General features: G+C 45.2%; 1 protein-coding gene across 14 annotated transcripts in view; it reads right to left on the bottom strand.

The window, feature by feature from the left end:
• Window positions 1-9,374, bottom strand: part of MAMLD1 (mastermind like domain containing 1) — a 120,116-nt gene extending 110,742 nt beyond the window's left edge. For 6 of the 14 annotated variants that reach the window (XM_081847937.1, XM_081847927.1, XM_081847930.1 and 3 more), the window contains exon 1: window positions 9,029-9,373. In XM_081847937.1, the coding sequence (XP_081704063.1) occupies window positions 9,029-9,082 (54 nt within the window). In that variant the 5' untranslated portion in view covers window positions 9,083-9,373. Of the gene's footprint in view, window positions 1-6,455; window positions 6,630-9,028 lie in introns of those variants that run through there. The other 8 variants (XM_081847926.1, XM_081847934.1, XM_081847936.1 and 5 more) reach the window with 5 other exon arrangements.
• Window positions 9,375-18,908: the final 9,534 nt, after the last annotated feature.

Raw genomic sequence — 18,908 nt, 5'->3', positions numbered from 1 at the left:
GGGTGGAAAATAGGCAAAGTGATTCAGATACCAAAACACAGGGTTCAGCCTATTGTGTATTAATTGTTTCTACCCACACTCTCCATTCTTTAAACATATTTCTTAGACAATGAAGTGTCTTTTGAATGCAATGGAAAGTTGGATAGGGAGTCCGTTCTTGTTTTTGACAGAACAGGCTGTTGCTTAAGGCAGTTTATGCCACAATGAACCCATTACTCCCCAAGGTGCCACATATTTTTACCTCTTTCTGCCGTAGGCATATTGGGGAAACTCTGCTACACTTTCTTTCTAAGATGCCAAATATGAGTTTCTTTCCCCTTTCAAATTGTGGCTTATTATTCAGAAGGGTTTGCTTAAAAAAAAAAAATAGAAGGAAGAATTAGAATTCTGCTTTCGCTTGTACATGAAACAGCCTTCCCTGCACTGGAGAGCAGCTGCAAACCTCACCTAGAAGACACGCTGGTTCATATTTGTTTTCCATCCCTCAGCAACAAGACTACTTCCTGGTTGAGTTTTAAAGCTCAGCGACGACGTTCCCTTCTCAGCCCACACAACTGTGTCACTACCCACGTCAGCAGCAGGAAAACATTAAAGTCGCCCTTTGCTAATGCTTTCCTAACGTGGAATTTCCCTGTCACCTTTTCTCCCCGTTCCTCCCAACCAGAAGCATCTTTTCCTTAAATTGTTTCCCCTCACACACAACATACAGGAGCACTGAAAGGGGTCACTGCCAAAACTATGAGAATTTTGGCTTCCTTTCTGCTCTTGCCTGCCTCTTTCTTCATGCTGCGGCTTAAAGTGTTTGCACAAGTGCCGATGCAGTTCTGCATGCTCCAGGTTATATATCACAACACAACCTGGGCTGTGCGGCATCTTACAAAAGGTGGGCAAGAGAGATGGCAGGAATAGAATTTTGGGGTGGGGGAGGGTGACAAAGAGAACAGCTGCGCTCATGTGCAGCTCATATTATTTAAGGATTATTTTATCCCCATGAAAGGGTAGGGTGGAAGTTACTGAAGTCTAGGTGTTTGCTAGTCAATCAATACTTTCTTCACAGTTATATTTGTCTCACAAGCATTAAAATCCACAAACAAGAGGTTTGCAATTGGGTTTTTTTTAATCATAAAGATATACAAGTCAGAGAGCGGCTTGCATACTGGGGGTGTGCAGTATGCAAACAAGTGCCCAGGGGAAAGGGAAGAATGCCAGCAACCAGCAGCTGAGCAGTACACAAGACCATTACTTTTTCTTCCTATTGAGAACCCCACTCTTTAGTATGCAAACTAGTGAGGACCTGGGGGCTGGGGGAGAAAGAGAGATGTTTCTTTAAGGGAAGGGCTTATTAACTGCTCTTGTGGGCAATAAACAGCTGGTCAGTCAGGCAGGTTCAAGGCCATTTCAGCTCTCTCTCTTATGGAGACACCATATGTCACATCTCTCACATCAGCAGCTTTAGTTTCCAATAATCTTGCTCCAGAAGGGAAGCACAAAGGCAGGGAGAGGCGGAAGGAGGAGGGACGTGGGAAATATAGGTGGGAAGCTTGTGTTTTGCACTTGATTTGGTATTTGCTCACATTATGCTTAGTGACACTTACTGCATGCATGCATGTGCACACACACACACACACACACACACACACACACACACACACACACAGATGTTCCCGCTAGCTTCATGTTATAGGAGGAACAATAAACGAAGCCTCCAGTTTTCAATGCTCGTTTTTTGCTGTTGCAGAGTTGCAGAGTCAGCAATGCATGGTCCCCTGGATAAACTGGAAATTTTAAGTGTGAAGTCCCAGCTCAACCAGAGAGTTCATGCAGAGGATAGAGTAGAAAGGTGACAGTTGGCCCTGGCCCAGGATTGCTGCAAGAAATCAACAGGGTAGAAGTCATGGAGTAATCTGAACATCAGTTAGCCCAAATGTCTCAGGGGGCATTTGTTAATGGACAGTGCATTGGAAGGTGCTTGTTCCCTTATATAATGGGGGTAGGGCAGACCTGGCCCATGCCTACACTGTGGCTGCCTTGTGGAAGCCACTTTCAATTGCACTATGTGCCAATTGTTGTGGCATGGTCAGTCAGTCATGTTTAGCAGATCGTTGCAGTGACTGGGAAACTTTCACACCAGAACAAGCTTCTCTATGTAGCTTGCTTAAAGAGGCTTAAATGAAGACTGTCTGATCCTCACAATGGACCACAACAGATATGATTTTAAAACTGCCTCCATATGGGACGCGGAACATACTGTGAACAAGTCACATCACATATCCCTGCCAAATGTGGCAGCTCCCGCCCTAGATTAACTAACTCTCCAACAAGCTTCTGATATCTATCAAGATTCTGCATCAATTTACCTTTAATAAGATTTTCCTGGAAAGGGCAGACATGGTGGACCACCTTTAGGACTTGTTACCAACTCAGGAGCCAGACATGGTGGTCTCTCAGTGACACTATGACTCCTTCTCTTTCGCAGTCCCCATCTCCTCTGACCTGTTGGCATCTCTTTTAAGATGTTCCTTATGTGTGCCATTAGCACCCTGGTGCCCAACACCAGGCATTATCCATTAAACCAACAGGCACACTATATGTATGCCCAATTAAGTGGTCAGTATCAAACTCTGTGCTTTTTCATAATGTGTTATGGAATCGTGGACCATGCACAGCCCTTCATACCATCATTTGGTGACATCAGCTAACAATGATTTCCCATCTCCTTTAATCAGGATTCCAGGGAGTGGCCTATAAATTTCCTTCAACCAGCAAAGTTTCAAGCCATCTGAGTGAGTGCCCTTAGGACTCACTGGCCAATTCCTCCCCCAAGCAAGGGGGCCTCAAAAATTGGCATGCATTAGGAATTAACAAGGGATTAAAGAGCTAAACATAGAAACACTAGAGAATTATATAATAATCAAATGATATTTTTTTCTCTCCAAGTTACTCTGCTTAACTCCTTGCTAGTTGAAAAAGCAAGTTTTTCAGGCAACAGCTGATGAGGCCATTTCTGGTGCCTGACACCCATACCCATATATATGGCTGTGGAGTGGAGGTATCTCAAGCCAGTATTAGGTGATCAGCCTTCATTCCACAGATACCACCCCCACCACTAAACGCTTTGGAGGGAAGGGCGTTTACAATGCATTGTGACATACCAGAACTGGAGAGACCCAGGACTGAGCCCGCTTTCCAGCCATAAAGTTCTCCAAGTAGCCTTGGGCCAATCCCTATCTGGAAGGCCCACCCTCTTCACAGATTGGTGATAAAGTGGTGATGGGGTTAGGAGAGAACTGTGCTGCATGGGAGAGGGGTGAATGTATTACCAGGGAATCTTGTTTGGTGAAAGGGTGACATAGGGCAGCCCCAGTTTTAAGGCGATGCGGGCAGTTCCCCCACACAGGGCACCAAGCGGGGGGACGGGGGACGGGACGACAAGATAATAATAAGTGTTAGAAACTCAGATATATATGCTAGGCACCAAATGGCTCCTTAAATTACAGTCACCCAAAGCGGAATGTCTAGTTGCCATTTTGAGGCAAGACGTCTCTCAAGTCTTAATTTTCAATAAGACTCTTTGGTTCCTGAATTTCATTCTGCTTGTGCAGATAAAATATAATGGACAGAATTCTACAGGATGCATTGCTAGTGTGTGAAAACAGTCAAGATCTAAGGATCCCCAGGCATGCACCTCCAGGATGGGGGAGACATCAGGTGCCATCCTGGCACCTGGTTATCTTCACTTGGTCACAAGTGGCTGACAGTCAGATACAAAATGTGCCTGGTGAATTTCAAAAGATGATGATGATGATGATGATGATGATGATACCACCTATACAGTGGTACCTCGGGTTAAGAACTTAATTTGTTCTGGAGGTCTGTTCTTAACCTGAAACTGTTCTTAACCTGAAACACCACTTTAGCTAATGGGGCCTCCCGCTGCTGCCGCAGTTCTACCATACCTAATTTTCAAGGTTCCTACTTTGTTCAAAATTGATTTAGTCAGAAGTTCAGTTAAACTTCATTCATTTAAAAATAAATACAGTGGTACCTCTGGTTACATACTTAATTCGTTCCAGAGGTCCGTTCTTAACCTGAAACTGTTCTTAACCTGAAGCACCACTTTAGCTAATGGGGCCTCCTGCTGATGCCGCGGCCCAATTTCTGTTCTTATCCTGAAGCAAAGTTCTTAACCTGAAGCACTATTTCTAGGTTAGCGGAGTGTGTAACCTGAAGCGTATGTAACCTGAAGTGTATGTAACCCGAGGTACCACTGTATTTATACAGGGAACCTACTGAGAAGATTCATTTAAAAAAGCAACTATACAAAAACAAATTATTGTCAAAAGAAGAAATATTTAAGGTAAAGGTAAAGGGACCCCTGACCATTAGGTCCAGTCATGACCAACTCTGGGGTTGCAGTGCTCATCTCGCTTTATTGGCCGAGGGATCTGGCATACAACTTTCGGGTCATGTGGCCAGCATGACTGGTGAACCAGAACAGCGCATGGAAACTCTGTTTACCTTCCCGCCGGAGTGGTACCTATTTATCTACTTGCACTTTGACATGCTTTCGAACTGCTAGGTTGGCAGGGGAATATTTAAGGAGGAGGTACCAAATCTTGTCCTTTCTTTCCAAGTTGGATGAATAGGTCTCTGCCACTGGGGTCCTGCTTGGTATTGTTTTTCAGCTTCTATTATATTTGCGACTGTTCTGTAACTTTTTAAAGCAGTTTTTGTAATATTTTGTCTATTGCCTTAGTATAAAATACATGTGGAAGGAGGTTAACAAACAACAAAAAGGAAACACAGGAATTCTCTTCAGTTCACAGGTGAGTGAGCTTCTCTGATGGGTGGGTTTTTATTTTTATTTTTTAACTCAGGAAGGTGTGATCAGGCTTGTCAGGCTAGCTAGAGTGAGTAAATTCTGCAGCCCTGACTCCCCTCCACCAGTACAGTGGTACCTCGGGTTACATACGCTTCGGGTTACAGACTCTGCTAACCCAGAAATATTACCTCGGGTTAAGAACTTTGCTTCAGGATGAGAACAGAAATCGTGCACTGGCGGCACGGCGGCAGCAGGAGGCCCCATTGGCTAAAGTGGTGCTTCAGGTTAAGAACAGTTTCAGGTTAAGAACAGACCTCTGGAATGAATTAAGTACTTAACCCGAGGTACTACTGTACTGCAAAGAGTAGGAAAAAAGAAAACATGGTCACTTCCTGGGCCATTCTCTCAGAAATAAATAAGTTATACAATCCCAGTCAACTTTGGGAAGCTTGCCATAAGATAAAAACTATCTGTTAGAAAGGCTCATTACTGGGTTTGATTTGATCAACTCACCAAGGCATTAAGAGTTTTGTCCTGAGTGTGTGAAGCCTATAACACACTTTGGAGCATGTTCAGAATAGGGCTGGGAAATATCTGGTTTTCAACATTGTGATTTATCACTAGCTAAACATTGCAATATACTGATATATCACAATGCCTGGAATAAGGATGGAGCTATGGGGAGGCTGCCTTCACTATTTTTCCTGCATCGTGATTTTTGCCAACACCTGACTTTGTGATTCGCTGCCCCCTGCAGGAGACAAGAGGGAGCTGAGCCAGCAGAGTTAAGAGGGCTGCAGGAATTGAGAGAAGCATTGGCTGGCTTCATCTTTCCCACATTGCGATTTTTGCATGGAACACACACAAAAACACAAACACGTCATGATTTGTGATATATTGCCAGGTCAAAAATTATGAAACACAGTCTGAACTTCAAACTAGTTTTGGGCAATATATTGCCCAGATCTACAGAGTTGTATTGCTTCACCTGTGGGCAGTCCAAGCCAAGGTTCTCACATCTGACCTCAGAGCCTCTGAACTTGTGACATGGTTCTTGTGACCCTCCAGAACCTCCAGTCTCCAGCCCGAGTTGCTGATGGTCAGTGATGACAGCAATCAGACAACATTCGGAGGAGCACAGGTGCTGCATCCATTCTCTAGGGCAAAGGAGGCAGTGGTTCACTTAATAACCCTTACCTCTTTCCTTTCCCAGTTTCAGTTGTAAGCTCTTTGGGACAGACACCTGCCAGTTTATTCAGCACACATGTTTAGCATCATGCATGCTGTTGGCACTGTATTGTTTCTCACACCCAATAACCAGAACAGCCAGGAATGGGAAGAACAGGAAAAGAAGAGAGAATAGCTTAAACCAGTGGTGTTACAGGTAGACAAGCAGGCAAGCTCCCTAGTCCACTCTCTCCAACTTTAGCAGAGAGCACACCTTCCAGACAGGTGGTGGAAGAATAGCATTATCAGTCCAATCATTAATCTCCACCTTTGCAAATCTCATAGGCAAAGGAAATATGAGAACACACAGGGGTTTATGTCAGAGGTCATGCTCCCCACCTCTTGTGCAGGGGTAGGGAGGAGGCTCCTCTGGGTACCATTTTTGCAAAGCTGGTAAGACTCTTACCTTGTTTTCAGTTGTCAGAGGTGGAGGAGAAAAAAGAAAGATACTAGCCCCCATCACACTCACACCCCGAGCCTTTGCGAATCGTAGAGAGGGGAAGCACCGAGCTGGTTGTGCTAGAATGGCAACAGAGACGCCCCTGCAACCTATTAATCTCCTGTTACAAACGCCAGGATCTTTTGCAGACGTTGTGCCATCTCCCCTCCCTTCCTCCCCTCCCTTCCCAGCTTCAGCCTGCTGAGGAGGGAGAAGGAGAAAGAGAGAGAAAGCAGCTTTTAAATTTATTATTCCAGGAAGGAGGAGGACTCTGAAAAGAAAGCACAAGCGGGCTTCTTCCAAGGAGAACTGCCACCCGCCTCCGCTCCAAGCAGGAATACTCTCCCCCTAATCACCCTGGTTACAGGACACCCCCCCAAAACACACACACACACACACACACACACCTCTCTCTCCTTCCCTTTTAGTAAACCCATAACAAAAGCATGCTGCACTGACTGGGAATATAAGACTAACTAGCAGCCAAAGGCCACCCAAACAATTCCCCCCCCTCGCGCAATTTCCCCAGCAGTCTCTTATTGGGGTAGGAGGGGGTCCCAGCAACTAGGGTGGTGAGTTAATTTAGCGGGGGAGGGGGTCAAAGACTGTAATGGAGGAAGAAGAGCGAGCCTAATAATTAATCAGCCAAACATAGCAATAGCAATAGCAATAGCAGCAGCAGCAGCAGCAGCAACAGCCTCCTCCTCCTCCTCTGGGTTAAACAAGGGAGACAGCTGGAGAGCCCAATCAACAACAAGCAGCTTGTTTACCCCGCAAAGTGGCTCCTTCCACCTCACCTCTTAATCACAGGGTGAGAAATCAAAATACTTTAAAAAAAAAAAAAAAAGTGAGTCAGCATGGGTGGATTAAAAAAAAAACAACAACCCCAACGAGGAAGAACTCACCACAAGGCAAGAAAGACACAGTCAGAGTTTGGACTAATTAGTGTTTAAAATGCCGGAAGACAGCTTTTCAGTCACACGTAACTCTTTTGTATTTTTTTTGCAGAAACCCCCACCCCTACCCCCGCGGGGTAACTTTGGCAGGCTGCTTCACTTGACCGTTTGTTTAACATCTTTATTAATATAACTCTACCAAGGTGCATCACACCGAGAGCAGAGCGGAGCGCAGGAAGAGTCCCTGCCCCAAAGAGCTCGCAAACTAGTGTGATGGTTTGTTTTGTTTTTCGGGGGGCGGAGGGAGAAGAGAAACAGGAATGTAAGGAAGCTTCTGACTTTAATATATTTATCACACTTCTCACCTTTGAAAGCGAGACAGCGATGATCTAGCCTTTTTAGGTACCCACCGATCAGGTCGTTTTATTAGAGCATCGCATATAGCAACGCTCCATGGGAGGCGCCTTTAGAGAACATCTCCCCACCACGTTTTGTTCATTCATGCTTTTCTGTTTGATGCAAGTTTTAAGGAAAGCCCCCCATCCCAGTAATCAGGCTAAAACAAGCCTTCCTGTATGACTCTGTTTACACAGGGGTACCACCGCAGCTTCGAGGTCTGGGAGTATTGGCAGTTACCTAATCCTATTAAGTCTTCTGTGCAGTCAGCATTTAATCTAGGATAATAATAATTATTTTTTTTAAAAAAAAAAAGTCAGACAGAGGCTACCTCCTTTCCAGACTTGATTCTGAGACACATTTTTCATGTCGAAAGGGAAGCCGTAATATATCCTCCATCACAATAAAAAGTATCGTTTTGCATTCATCACCGCACCTTCGTGCCCGGGGAGCCAGGGGCTATTTGCGGGGAGGTCTGCGTTTGTAAACTGCTCATCCGACCCAAGCGCCGGAGCGGGTGGGTGGAACGGCGAGGAGGAGATGTGTAGGTCGAGCACAGTGTGTCTGCCTAAGGAACAAAACTATTCCGGGATTGTGGCAGGCGAGCACACAGATGGGAGACGAAAACTGTATGTGTGTGTGCGCGCGCGCGCGCGCGCGGGCTGAGCGCGTCGTCGCCCCTCTTTTTCTCCCACTGCCAGCGGCAGCTGCTTCCCAGCCAGACATGCAGGAAAGGGGCTGCACTTCTGTCTGCCTCCCTTGAAACCGATCTTCTTCCACAGGCACGCCAGCCTGTCCTACTTTCCCCCCCGCTCTCTCCTTTCTTCCTTTCCTAGGAGCCACACGACGGCAAGAAATCATCTCCATCTACCACCATTTTAAAACACAAACACAGCATAGCGAGAAATTGCACTAGGACGCTGAAACGGACACACAGACATAGACACACGCAGGCGTACAAGCGCACTCTGGACGGGAGAATAAAATAAAATAAAATAAAATAAATAATAATAATAAATACAGGAAGCTTCCAAGTTACCACCAAAATGCGAAAGCGCCGACTGCCCCGGTTGTCTTTACGCACAGCCTCAGCACGGATCGGGAAGGGGGTGGGAAAGGATCACTTTCCCCATCCCAGGAACTAAATCCCTCTCATCAGAGTCTCTCTTGGGATCCTGGTGCCCAGAGACGTTCGCTAAGAACGAGACTTTCCGTCCCTTCCTGCCCGCCCGGCTGAAGTCTACTTACTGGAATATGCGGCTCCATGCGTGGTGCATCTACCCGCGGGGAAACCAGAAGCATCTTGGACTGGTGATCCACCAGCTTTTACATCCAGTTTGATTGTTTTGGACGAAACCCAGCAGCGCTCAAAGGAAAAGAAAAAAAAAAAAAAGAAAGAAAGGAGGGAGGGAGGGAGGGAGGTGGGGAAAGAGAGAGGGACTCTCGGCGCTTGTTTCCCCTCGCCTCTTAGGTTCCCGACAAGTTCATCCTGGCGTTGCAGTTTGCTAATGATTCACTGTCTGTCTCATTTCGCGCACTACATTTCCCTCAGCCCACAGTTTCCTCAGTCAGAGGTGGAGTTTGTGGGCTTGAAGTTACTGATAGGGCATATCTAACTGCTGTGTCACTCGGAGAGGAGGAGACACGCCGCCGCTCGCTCTCTTTCCCTTACTCTTACACACACGCAGCCTAACTCCAGTCTTAAAGGGGAAGGAGCATATCGTTGTGCCACCTTAACATAAAAAGCGACAAGTCCAGAGAGCTCCGCGCTGCATTTTAACGCGCAAAGAGCCGCTTAATTCGGCTAGGAGGGCTGCTGAGTTCCGCGCAGAATTGTCACCTTAAAAAGAAAAAGTTGCCCCGCTCCCGGTGCCTTGTTTCCAACATAAATCTGCCTCCCCAGAAACGGCGCAAGAGGCGACGCTTTCCGTATCATCCCTTATTCCCCTGCCAGGAAAATAAAAATGCACATTTGCTTCATTTAAACGGTGCCAGGATGCTTGTTGTTAAAGACGCAGAAGCAGCTCCCGCCCCCGCAACACACAAAGGCGATAACCTCATTTATATACTTAACCAAACTAATTAGAAACCAACAAAAATAATATCGTAAGCTAGACCGCATGTGGAAGAAGGTTCATTCATTCTCTCTCTGCTTTCGAGCATGCCTGGGAGGCTTAAGGAAGAGCCCGGTGTAGATAGCCACTTTCCGCGCAGCCGACGGCTAACTAACTTCACTCGCCGCCAGCCCCTCACTCCAGTTTATTAACAAGACAGGCCAGTAAAGCGCGTCCCTTTGCTTCCAGATGTGCATAGCATAGGATTATGCAGGTGGCTGCCAAAAAATCTGGATGCCTTTTATGCTTGCAAAACATGCTTGTACCCAAGAGGTTTCCTCCGAGCCGGCCAGCGGATGCTCGGGGAGAAAACTGCCAGAAAACTGCGAGCTCACATCCAGCCCATACTTAAGTGCAATCCTATGAATGTCCGCTCAAAAGTGATTGCTCCCGCAATAGTTTAATCCTATATACAGTACATCCACAAAGAAGTAATTATCCCCAGTGAGAGTTACTCCCAAGTTAGTAAAACCCATCCCACCCACTAAACTGGAAGAAAATCCTAGTGAGCTTCATTGGTTTATTAAGTTTTAGTTGCCAAACTTACCATGTTTGAGTAGGACATCGTGAGTGCACAAGCTCCGCGGAGCTGCTGTCTCTTAAGTGACACCTGCCACCTGCCAGCAGAGAGCCAGATCGAGAGTGCTCCAGATCTCTGAACTGCTTGAGTGGGAGTGACTGTGGATAAAGATGGTGCACCTGCTTTTCTACTGCCAGCTAGAGATGTGTCCTTGCCTGGATTAACTGTAACTTCATTTATGCACATACAGTTTGACATTGATTTCAGAAACTGATTGTGTGCTAAGAAATCCTTGGGCTCAGGAACAAAAGAGGGGTCAAGCTGGGAGCCATTTGAATGTTTATGACAATCCAAACCTCTGGATGACTTCCCACAGCAATTTCATGTAGATATTAAATAGTGTGGATAATAAGATGGGGCCTTACAATTGTCTAGTCCAGTCCCATCCTGGGAAAGATGGCCTGGAAGGATATAATAGTTGATGGCATTTAATTATGCGGCGTACTTTTATCCAGCATTATATCCCAAAGTGTCTTACAGAAGATTGCAATTACATCCAAAAAGATATGCATGTATAATCAGAAATAATACAGTGCCAGGTTTATTCCAAGCAATATGTTTTGCCCACACTCTTGGTATTATTTCGTGTTGCTAGCAGCGGGTCCAATGGGACCTCCAAGGCGAAGGTATCAAAAGATGTCCAGCCAAAACACATGCCACATGCCTAGTGCTTGGTAGGGAAACCAGGGAAATTAAGGCAATTTCATGTCTAAAACAAAGAGAGAAACAAAACCAAAAAGTACTCAAGTAATCTCCATCACCTGGGAGCCCTTGGAGCTGGGTCTAAGTCCATGTGGCAACTCTTGCCAGTTGGGCTGGCACAAGACATTTTGCTGCCTGAGCCAAAGGATGAAATGCCGCTGCCTCTCCCGGTTATAGAAGCTGACTGGTCAGGAAGCTGTGTTTCATTTCAATACCAGCAACGAACCAGCATCCTCCACCAAACCTGAGTTCAGCAAGCTAGTTTATAGGGGTGCAGGCCAGGCTGCAGGGCATACACAACAGTGGGGAATAGCTGACGAGCTTGGGTAGGCAAACTAAGGCCCAGGGGCCGGATGCGGCCAAATCGCCTTCTAAATCTGGCCTGTGGACGCTCCGGGAATCAGCGTGTTTTTACATGAGTAGAATGTGTCCTTTTATTTAAAATGCATCTCTGGTTATTTGTGGGGCCTGCCTGGTGATTTTACAGGAGCAGAATGTGTCCTTTTATTTAGAATGCATCTCTGGGTTATTTGTGGGGCCTGCCTGGTGTTTTTACAGGAGTAGAACGTGTCCTTTTATTTAAAATGCATCTCTGGGTTATTTGTGGAGCGCAGGAATTTGTTCTCCCCCCGCAAAAAAATATAGTCTGGCCCCCCACAAGCTCTGAGGGACAGTGGACCGGCCCTCTGCTGAAAAAGTTTGCTCACCCCTGGCTTAGGAGGAACACCTGAGAGGGCCACCTCTCCTGTGCCATAGTATTTGCTGCTCATAGTATTTTTCTCACTGTGTCTAAGGGTAGGCCTGGCCATACTCATCATACAACAAGTCAACTTTGCGCATCCTCCTCCAAGGGCTGTAAGTAACAACACTGCGGAGTAAAGGAATATTTTGTCTTTCCCTTTCCCAATAGACTAGTAAAGATTGCTAGATACATTTTGATGTTCTCCCTCCTGCATTCCTTTCCTTATTAACCACTGCTGTAATCATTTCATGCGCCGAAGTCACTGGGTGTGTCTTGGCTGGATCAATGGCATATTCGGGGTTAGGAAAGTGGTGCAATAAAGAATATTAAAGACTGTGCAGCTGATTTTCATGTTTTTCTAAAGGAGATACTGTCGCCTCCTCTTTGCCACTAATAAGATTTTCCATTTTAAAAAAGATGATGCCTTTGAACAGTAACGTAACATTTTAAATGCAGAGGCTTTGGTAATAACAATAGATCGAAAACATGTACTAATGGAAGGTTTTCCTCCAGTTTCAACCTATTTGCATATGGATTCACTTTAGATTTTCCTGATGCTCCTATAAGACCATGTGTGGGTGTGCTGATTGCAGTACACACACTGGATGGGGTTTTCTACACAAGGGGGTGCAGTTGTTGGATAGCAAGCCATTTTCTGTTTTACCATCGGATTGTAATAAGACGCTCCATTCTAGAAGAGCCTTTTCCTACTATGGTTTCAAAGCGCTTTAGGTGTGCATTCAGTAAACATGCATAGAAAACTTCGGCCTATACCTGTGTTTCTTACCTGTCCATTCATGCCTGTGCTGTTAAAGGGGGGCAACTTTTGGCACAGTGAATAAGATACAGCAGAATCTGTTTATAATGGGTGTAATTTCACGTGGAGAAATACAGAGTGGCTCAAATCAGTGTGAGATCCATCTGAGAAGTTAAACAAAAGTGAATGCTAAAAGGTATCTCAGTAATTCTGATGGAATGGGATTGAATCTTGAAGAAAACACACTTCCGGGTTCCCACAACATGGCGGATTCGGCTTTGCGGAGCTTCTGGGAAAGAGTGCTAGAGGACGCGCCTCCCCCCAAAACCCCAAGAGGAGCATTGGGGTGTCTTAGGGTCATGGATGGTGGCGTGGCACCTGCCAGCCCACGCCTCCATTCTGAAGGACACTGAGCACCTGTTTTCCTCCTGCCAACTAGAGATGTGTCCTTGCCTGGATTAAGTGTAACTTCTTTTATGCACAAACAGTTTGACATTGATTCCAGATACTGATTGTCTACTAAGAAAACCTTGGGCTCAGGAACAAAAGTGGGGGCCAAGCTGGGAGCCATTTGAATGTTTACGACAATCAAAACCTCTGGATGACCTCGTGCAGCAATTTCATGTAGACATTAAATAGTGTGGATAATAAGATGGGGCCCTACAATTGTCCAGTCCATTCCTATCCTGGAAAAGATGGCCTGGAAGGATATAATAGTTGATAGCATTTAATTATGCGGCATACTTTTATCCAGCATTATAGCCCAAAGTGTCTTACAGAAGATTTCAATCACATCCAAAAAGATATGCACATGTAATCAGAAATAATACAGTGCCAGGTTTATCCTCACCACTGACAATGGTATCCTTCTAGAGCGACAGTCAGAGTTAGGAGTGAATGGCACTTTTTTGCGGCGGTACCAGTCCTCTTTGGATGGTCTTTTCCAGAAGATTTCTCAAATATAATAGGAAATGTTTTAGTACACAAATCATTCTGAATAATCTTTTGAATTGTGATGTTAAAATTTAAATCTCTTCAAAGTTTCAATTCCAGGCACATCAAAATGTCACTTTGTGTGTTGTTTCCTCTGCAAATTTTGCTACCCATTTCTTCAGGTCAAGCACTGATGCTTGGGCATGTTCAGCTGGTAATAGTTGCCAAGCCAACTAGTCTCTTTTGCAATATTATTCAGCGTATGCAAGTTTATATAAGTCTGAGCTTTCAGAAACTGTGTTCACCAGTTGCCACTGATGCTGGAAGTGTGAGGAAGATCAAAATTTTGTTCAAAATTAGGCGCGCTATTCGGGAGTTTTTGTTGTAGTATGAAGACAAGCGTTTCTTGTGGTAGCATGGACTTTGGGAGTCTTTGAGCAATTGCTATATATTCACTGTACAGATCTTCAGCATCAATATCTTTGTTTCCATTTCCTTCCAGTAGCACCTTAAAGACCAACTAAGTCAGTTCTTGGTATGAGCTTTCGTGTGCATGCACACTTCTTCAGATACGAATCTGAAGAAGTGTGCATGCACATGAAAGCTCATACCAAGAACTGACTTAGTTGGTCTTTAAGGTGCTACTGGAAGGAATTTGTTTTGTTTTGACTATGGCAGACCAACACGGCTACCTATCTGTAATTTGTTTCCATTGTGCATCTATGGTTTTTCCAAATCCTTGCAGGCCTTAAGTACATATTCAGGATATTTTCAGTATTCAGTGTATCTTAAGTATATTTTAGTATATTCAGGTTCTGTTCCTGCCCCCCTACCACACATGCATAAGCACATGCCACCCTGTTATGCCCCACTCTGCCCTCTGTTCCACCATATTCCATCCCTGTTCTGCTTTCTTCCAGGTCCAAAAGGACCTGTGCACTGGCAATCGCACGTCAATTGGATACACCACAAACGGTTGCAGCCTGTACTGTATATATATCATAAAGGAAGCCAAATAGGGCATTATACTGTTGTAGCTGTTGGTGGCTCTCTTCACCAGATTGTATGGCCATGACTAAGATGGCAAAGCAGAAAACTGCTTTGAATTTGTACTTTACATCTTACAGTGACTCTTCTTGGGCCTCTTATGCAAGCTGCCATTTCTTTCTCGTTTTTCCAATTTGTTCTGTCTCAAAGCCTGGTAGAGTTTCTAGCTCCTTTGCAATCTCAGTATCATCTATCAAAACTTGTTAAAAACGCTCATCTCACCTGCAGCCCAGAAGGTAATACTCGGTCACTTACAATTGGCTTGCAGCTGAATTTAAATCAGCTTTCTTATTTTGTAGCAGCTTGCTTCTAAGATGGTATACCATGCAACCAGGGACACCACAAACTTGAACTTACAAATTGCAAAAACAAGGGCCTTAGCTTCAACTCAGGAAGTATTTCCAGATAAACCTTTTAGGCGTGTGTCATCAAAGATACATGATTGACATAATGTACAACCATGGACATTTGTTCATGACTAATACCAGGTGTGCAGTCCAGGATAATTGAGTAGTATTTGACTGACTTTGCATGTGCTAAAATTTTCTGCTTTATAGCACCTGCTAGAAGCTGTATAAACTCATTTTGGGTATCTTTTCCTAGGTAGCAAACCATTGTTTCTTGATCTTTAACTCTGTGCAAGTGTTCATTCTCTCGCCCTGACCTAGCCAATGTGATCCACGTGACGGTCACCTCCAGGCTTGATTACTGTAACTCACTCTACATGGGGCTGCCCTTGAGAGTGACCCAGAAACTCCAGCGGGTGCAGAATGCTGCGGCAAGACTCCTTACGGGATCCTCGCCGCGGGATCACATTCACCCGGTGCTATACCAGCTGCACTGGCTCCCGGTTAGGCTGGCCTCGACCAAAGCCAGGGCTTTTTCGGCCGTGGCCCCGATCTGGTGGAACGCTCTGTCACAAGAGACTAGGGCCCTGAGGGACTTGACATCTTTCCGCAGGGCCTGCAAGACAGAGCTGTTCCATCAGGTCTTTGGCCAGGGCACAGCCTGACCCCCTCTCTCCTTCTGTAATCTTCACAGAACTCTAGCCCAATGGTGCCATTAATTTGATTCTGAACTGATTTTAGGATGTATTTCAATTAATTGACTATGATTTTATGTAAATTGTGCTATTTTTACTGTTGTTAGCTGCTCTGAGCCTGGCATTGGCTGGGATATAAATAAATTTATTATTATTATTATTATTATTATTATTATTATTATTATTATTATTCATGATAGGATCAAAAAAGGAAAAATATTCTACAAACTTAAAAAAAAAAAAAATTCCTTTGGCACCACTGTACAACTTTTCAGTTGTACCATGGAATGGCAAGTTTTGTATGCCAAGAACTCTGACTAAAGCCATCAATTGTTCCAAGATTTGTTGCCAATATTGTTCTTGCCTAAATTTCTGCTGGTGTTTCAGTTGGTGTTCCTTTAAACAAGCACACTTCAAGTTAGCTCCAGGTCTGATAGTTTTCTAGTCAGTATTCCTCTCATGCAAAGACAGCATTGCTCCAATGCTCTTCCAGTTTTTTTTAACCTGTTTTTTATAAGATTGATGTACCATTTTTGGTTTAACATCCTACAGCAAAAACAAAAGGCCACATCATTTTAGGTTGAATATATCAGCCACTGATGGTACACTTCTTCACCATTTCCTAGTCTCCTTTTGTGGTGTATAGGAGAAAATACTCTGCTTTTTAGTCTTTGAGAAAATCATGTGATACAACCTGGCGTGGTCCAAGTTGTATTATAAGCTGTTGCAAATTTTCACTGCAATAGTTAGGCTACTTAGCAGGGTCACTGTAATGCAAATCAGGCACCTTCTCTGCAGACTTTGCAATAGTCTCACTTTTTTTGACATCTTCCTTTTCCTCCAATTTGTGAAACTTCTGTCTTAACACCTGCAACCAACCAGCCTTGATGATATTACCGTATTTTTCTGTGTATAAGACTAGGTTTCCCCCCTAAAAAATAATGTTAAAAATTAGGGGGTGTCTTATACACGGTTACATATCCCCCCATTTTCTTAAATCTGAGTCCCCCCAAATAAGGGGCATCTTAGAGACAGAAAAATACGGTAAATTTGAATACCACCGTTCACCTGCACGTCGTACCTTTTAGAATGAATTGATTTTAGAATGTACAGTGGTACCTCGGGTTAAGTACTTAATTCGTTCTGGGGGGTCTGTTCTTAACCTGAAATTGTTCTTAACCTGAAGCACCACTTTAGCTAATGGGGCCTCCCGCTGCTGCCGCGGAGTCTGTAATCTGAAGCGTATGTAACCTGAAGCATACGTAACCTGAGGTACCACTGTAAATGTATTGTATCTACTTGCAGGCAGGCAGTTTGGAGCATGGGTAGGCAAACTAAGGCCCGGGGGCCGGATGCGGCCCAATCGCCTTCTCAATCTGGCCCACGGACGGTCTGGGAATCAGCGTGTTTTTACATGAGTAAAATGTGTGCTTTTACAGTGGCACCTCTGGTTGCGAATGGGATCCGTTCCGGAGGCCTGTTCGCAACATGAATAGAACGCAACCCGCAACGGCGTGTCTACGCACGTGCGGGTTGCGCTCCGCCGCTTCTGCGCATGCGCGTGATGTCATTTTGTGCATCTGCGCATGTGCGAGCGGAGAAACCCAGAAGTAACCCTTTCCGGTACTTCTGGGTTGCCATGGGACGCAACCTGAAAAAACGTATCATGAAGCAAACGTAACATGAGGTATGACTGTATTTAAAATGCATCTCTGGGTTATTTGTGGGGCATAGGAATTCGTTCATTTTATTTGTTTTTCAAAATATAGTCTGGTCCCCCACAAGGTCTGAGGGACAGTTTGCTGACCTCTGGTTTGGAGCCATGAGTTAGTTTGGAGACGCTGTGGGGCCTGTGCAGGGTGGAGTAAGTGTGTGTGTGTGTGTGGAGCCTGACTCAGAATTGAAGCCTGTACTCTGTGTATGCTCTGAAACTAGTTTAAATCTTCTGTTCACTATGCTGTGATTTGCAAACAAGTTTTAACTCAGTAAAGCTTTTATTCTTTTACTGAAGAAGACTCTGCATTATTAATTTACTCTGTGCGTCAAGTTCTACCGTACCTAATTTTCAAGGTTCCTACTTTGTTCAAAATTGATTTAGTCAGAAGTTCAGTTAAACTTCATTCATTTAAAAATAAATACAGTGGTACCTCTGGTTACATACTTAATTTGTTCCGGAGGTCCGTTCTTAACCTGACACTGTTCTTAACCTGAAGCACCACTTTAGCCAATGGGGCCTCCCGCTGCCGCCACGCTGCCGGAGCACAATTTCTGTTCTCATCATGAAGCAAAGTTCTTAACCTGAAGCACTATTTCTGGGTTAGTGGAGTCTGTAACCTGAAGCGTATGTAACCTGAAGCGTATATAACCCGAGGTACCACTGTAAATGTATGTTCTCAAGCTCTTGTGAGAGCCAGTGTGGTGTAGTGGTTAAGAGTGGTGGACTCATAATCTGGGAAACTAGGTTCGTGTCTCTGCTCCTCCACATGCAGCTGCTGGGTGACCTTGGGCCAGTCACACTCCTTTGAAGTCTCTTGGCCCCAATCACTTCACAGAGTGTTGTGGGGGAGGATGGGAAAGGAGATTGTTAGCCGCTTTGATACTCCTTAGGGTAGTGATAAAGCGTGTTCTCCTTCACGGAGAGCACGTATTGCGGTGGGGGCCGCCCGGACACTCCAAAGTTGTGGGGCGGGCTGATTGACCGTTGGCCATTGATGCGATTGGGGCTTCCCTTGTCGTTGGGATGAAGTTAATGTTGCCATTTGTTGATTGACAGCCAGAAATGCTAAAACTTCTTGCACGAGGCTAGGGCTTCCTCTTTTCGACTGTGCATCGGATTGCCCGTCCCCCCCTCCCTAGAATAGGGTTGTTCGCTTTGACTTTACTATGCCTGTCATGGGGGTCGTCTGCTTTGGGGCAGGGGCCCGGTAGGAATTTTGTCCATCTGGCTGATTGGCTGGGGCCATTTGGTTTTTGCCTACTGCGTAGCAAATCGTCACAACTTGTAAGGTTATGGTTAGGCATTGGTTTATGGTTTGGTTGGTTGAGGGGCATGGATTGGCTGTGCCTGCCCCTCTAATGCTGCTGCTGCAAGGGATTCCGTTAAAGGAATCGGGGGCTAACTATTGCTTGTCCACTCTGTCAAGGGGGCTCGGGCCATAGCAATGAGCTCCTGGCTGCATTTGGGGAGGGCTGAGGGCAGGTTCCCTGCTCC

Source organism: Podarcis erhardii, assembly GCF_964252035.2.
Source record: "Podarcis erhardii genome assembly, chromosome: Z".
NCBI lineage: Eukaryota > Metazoa > Chordata > Lepidosauria > Squamata > Lacertidae > Podarcis > Podarcis erhardii.
This window is presented reverse-complemented; position numbering and strand designations above follow the sequence as displayed.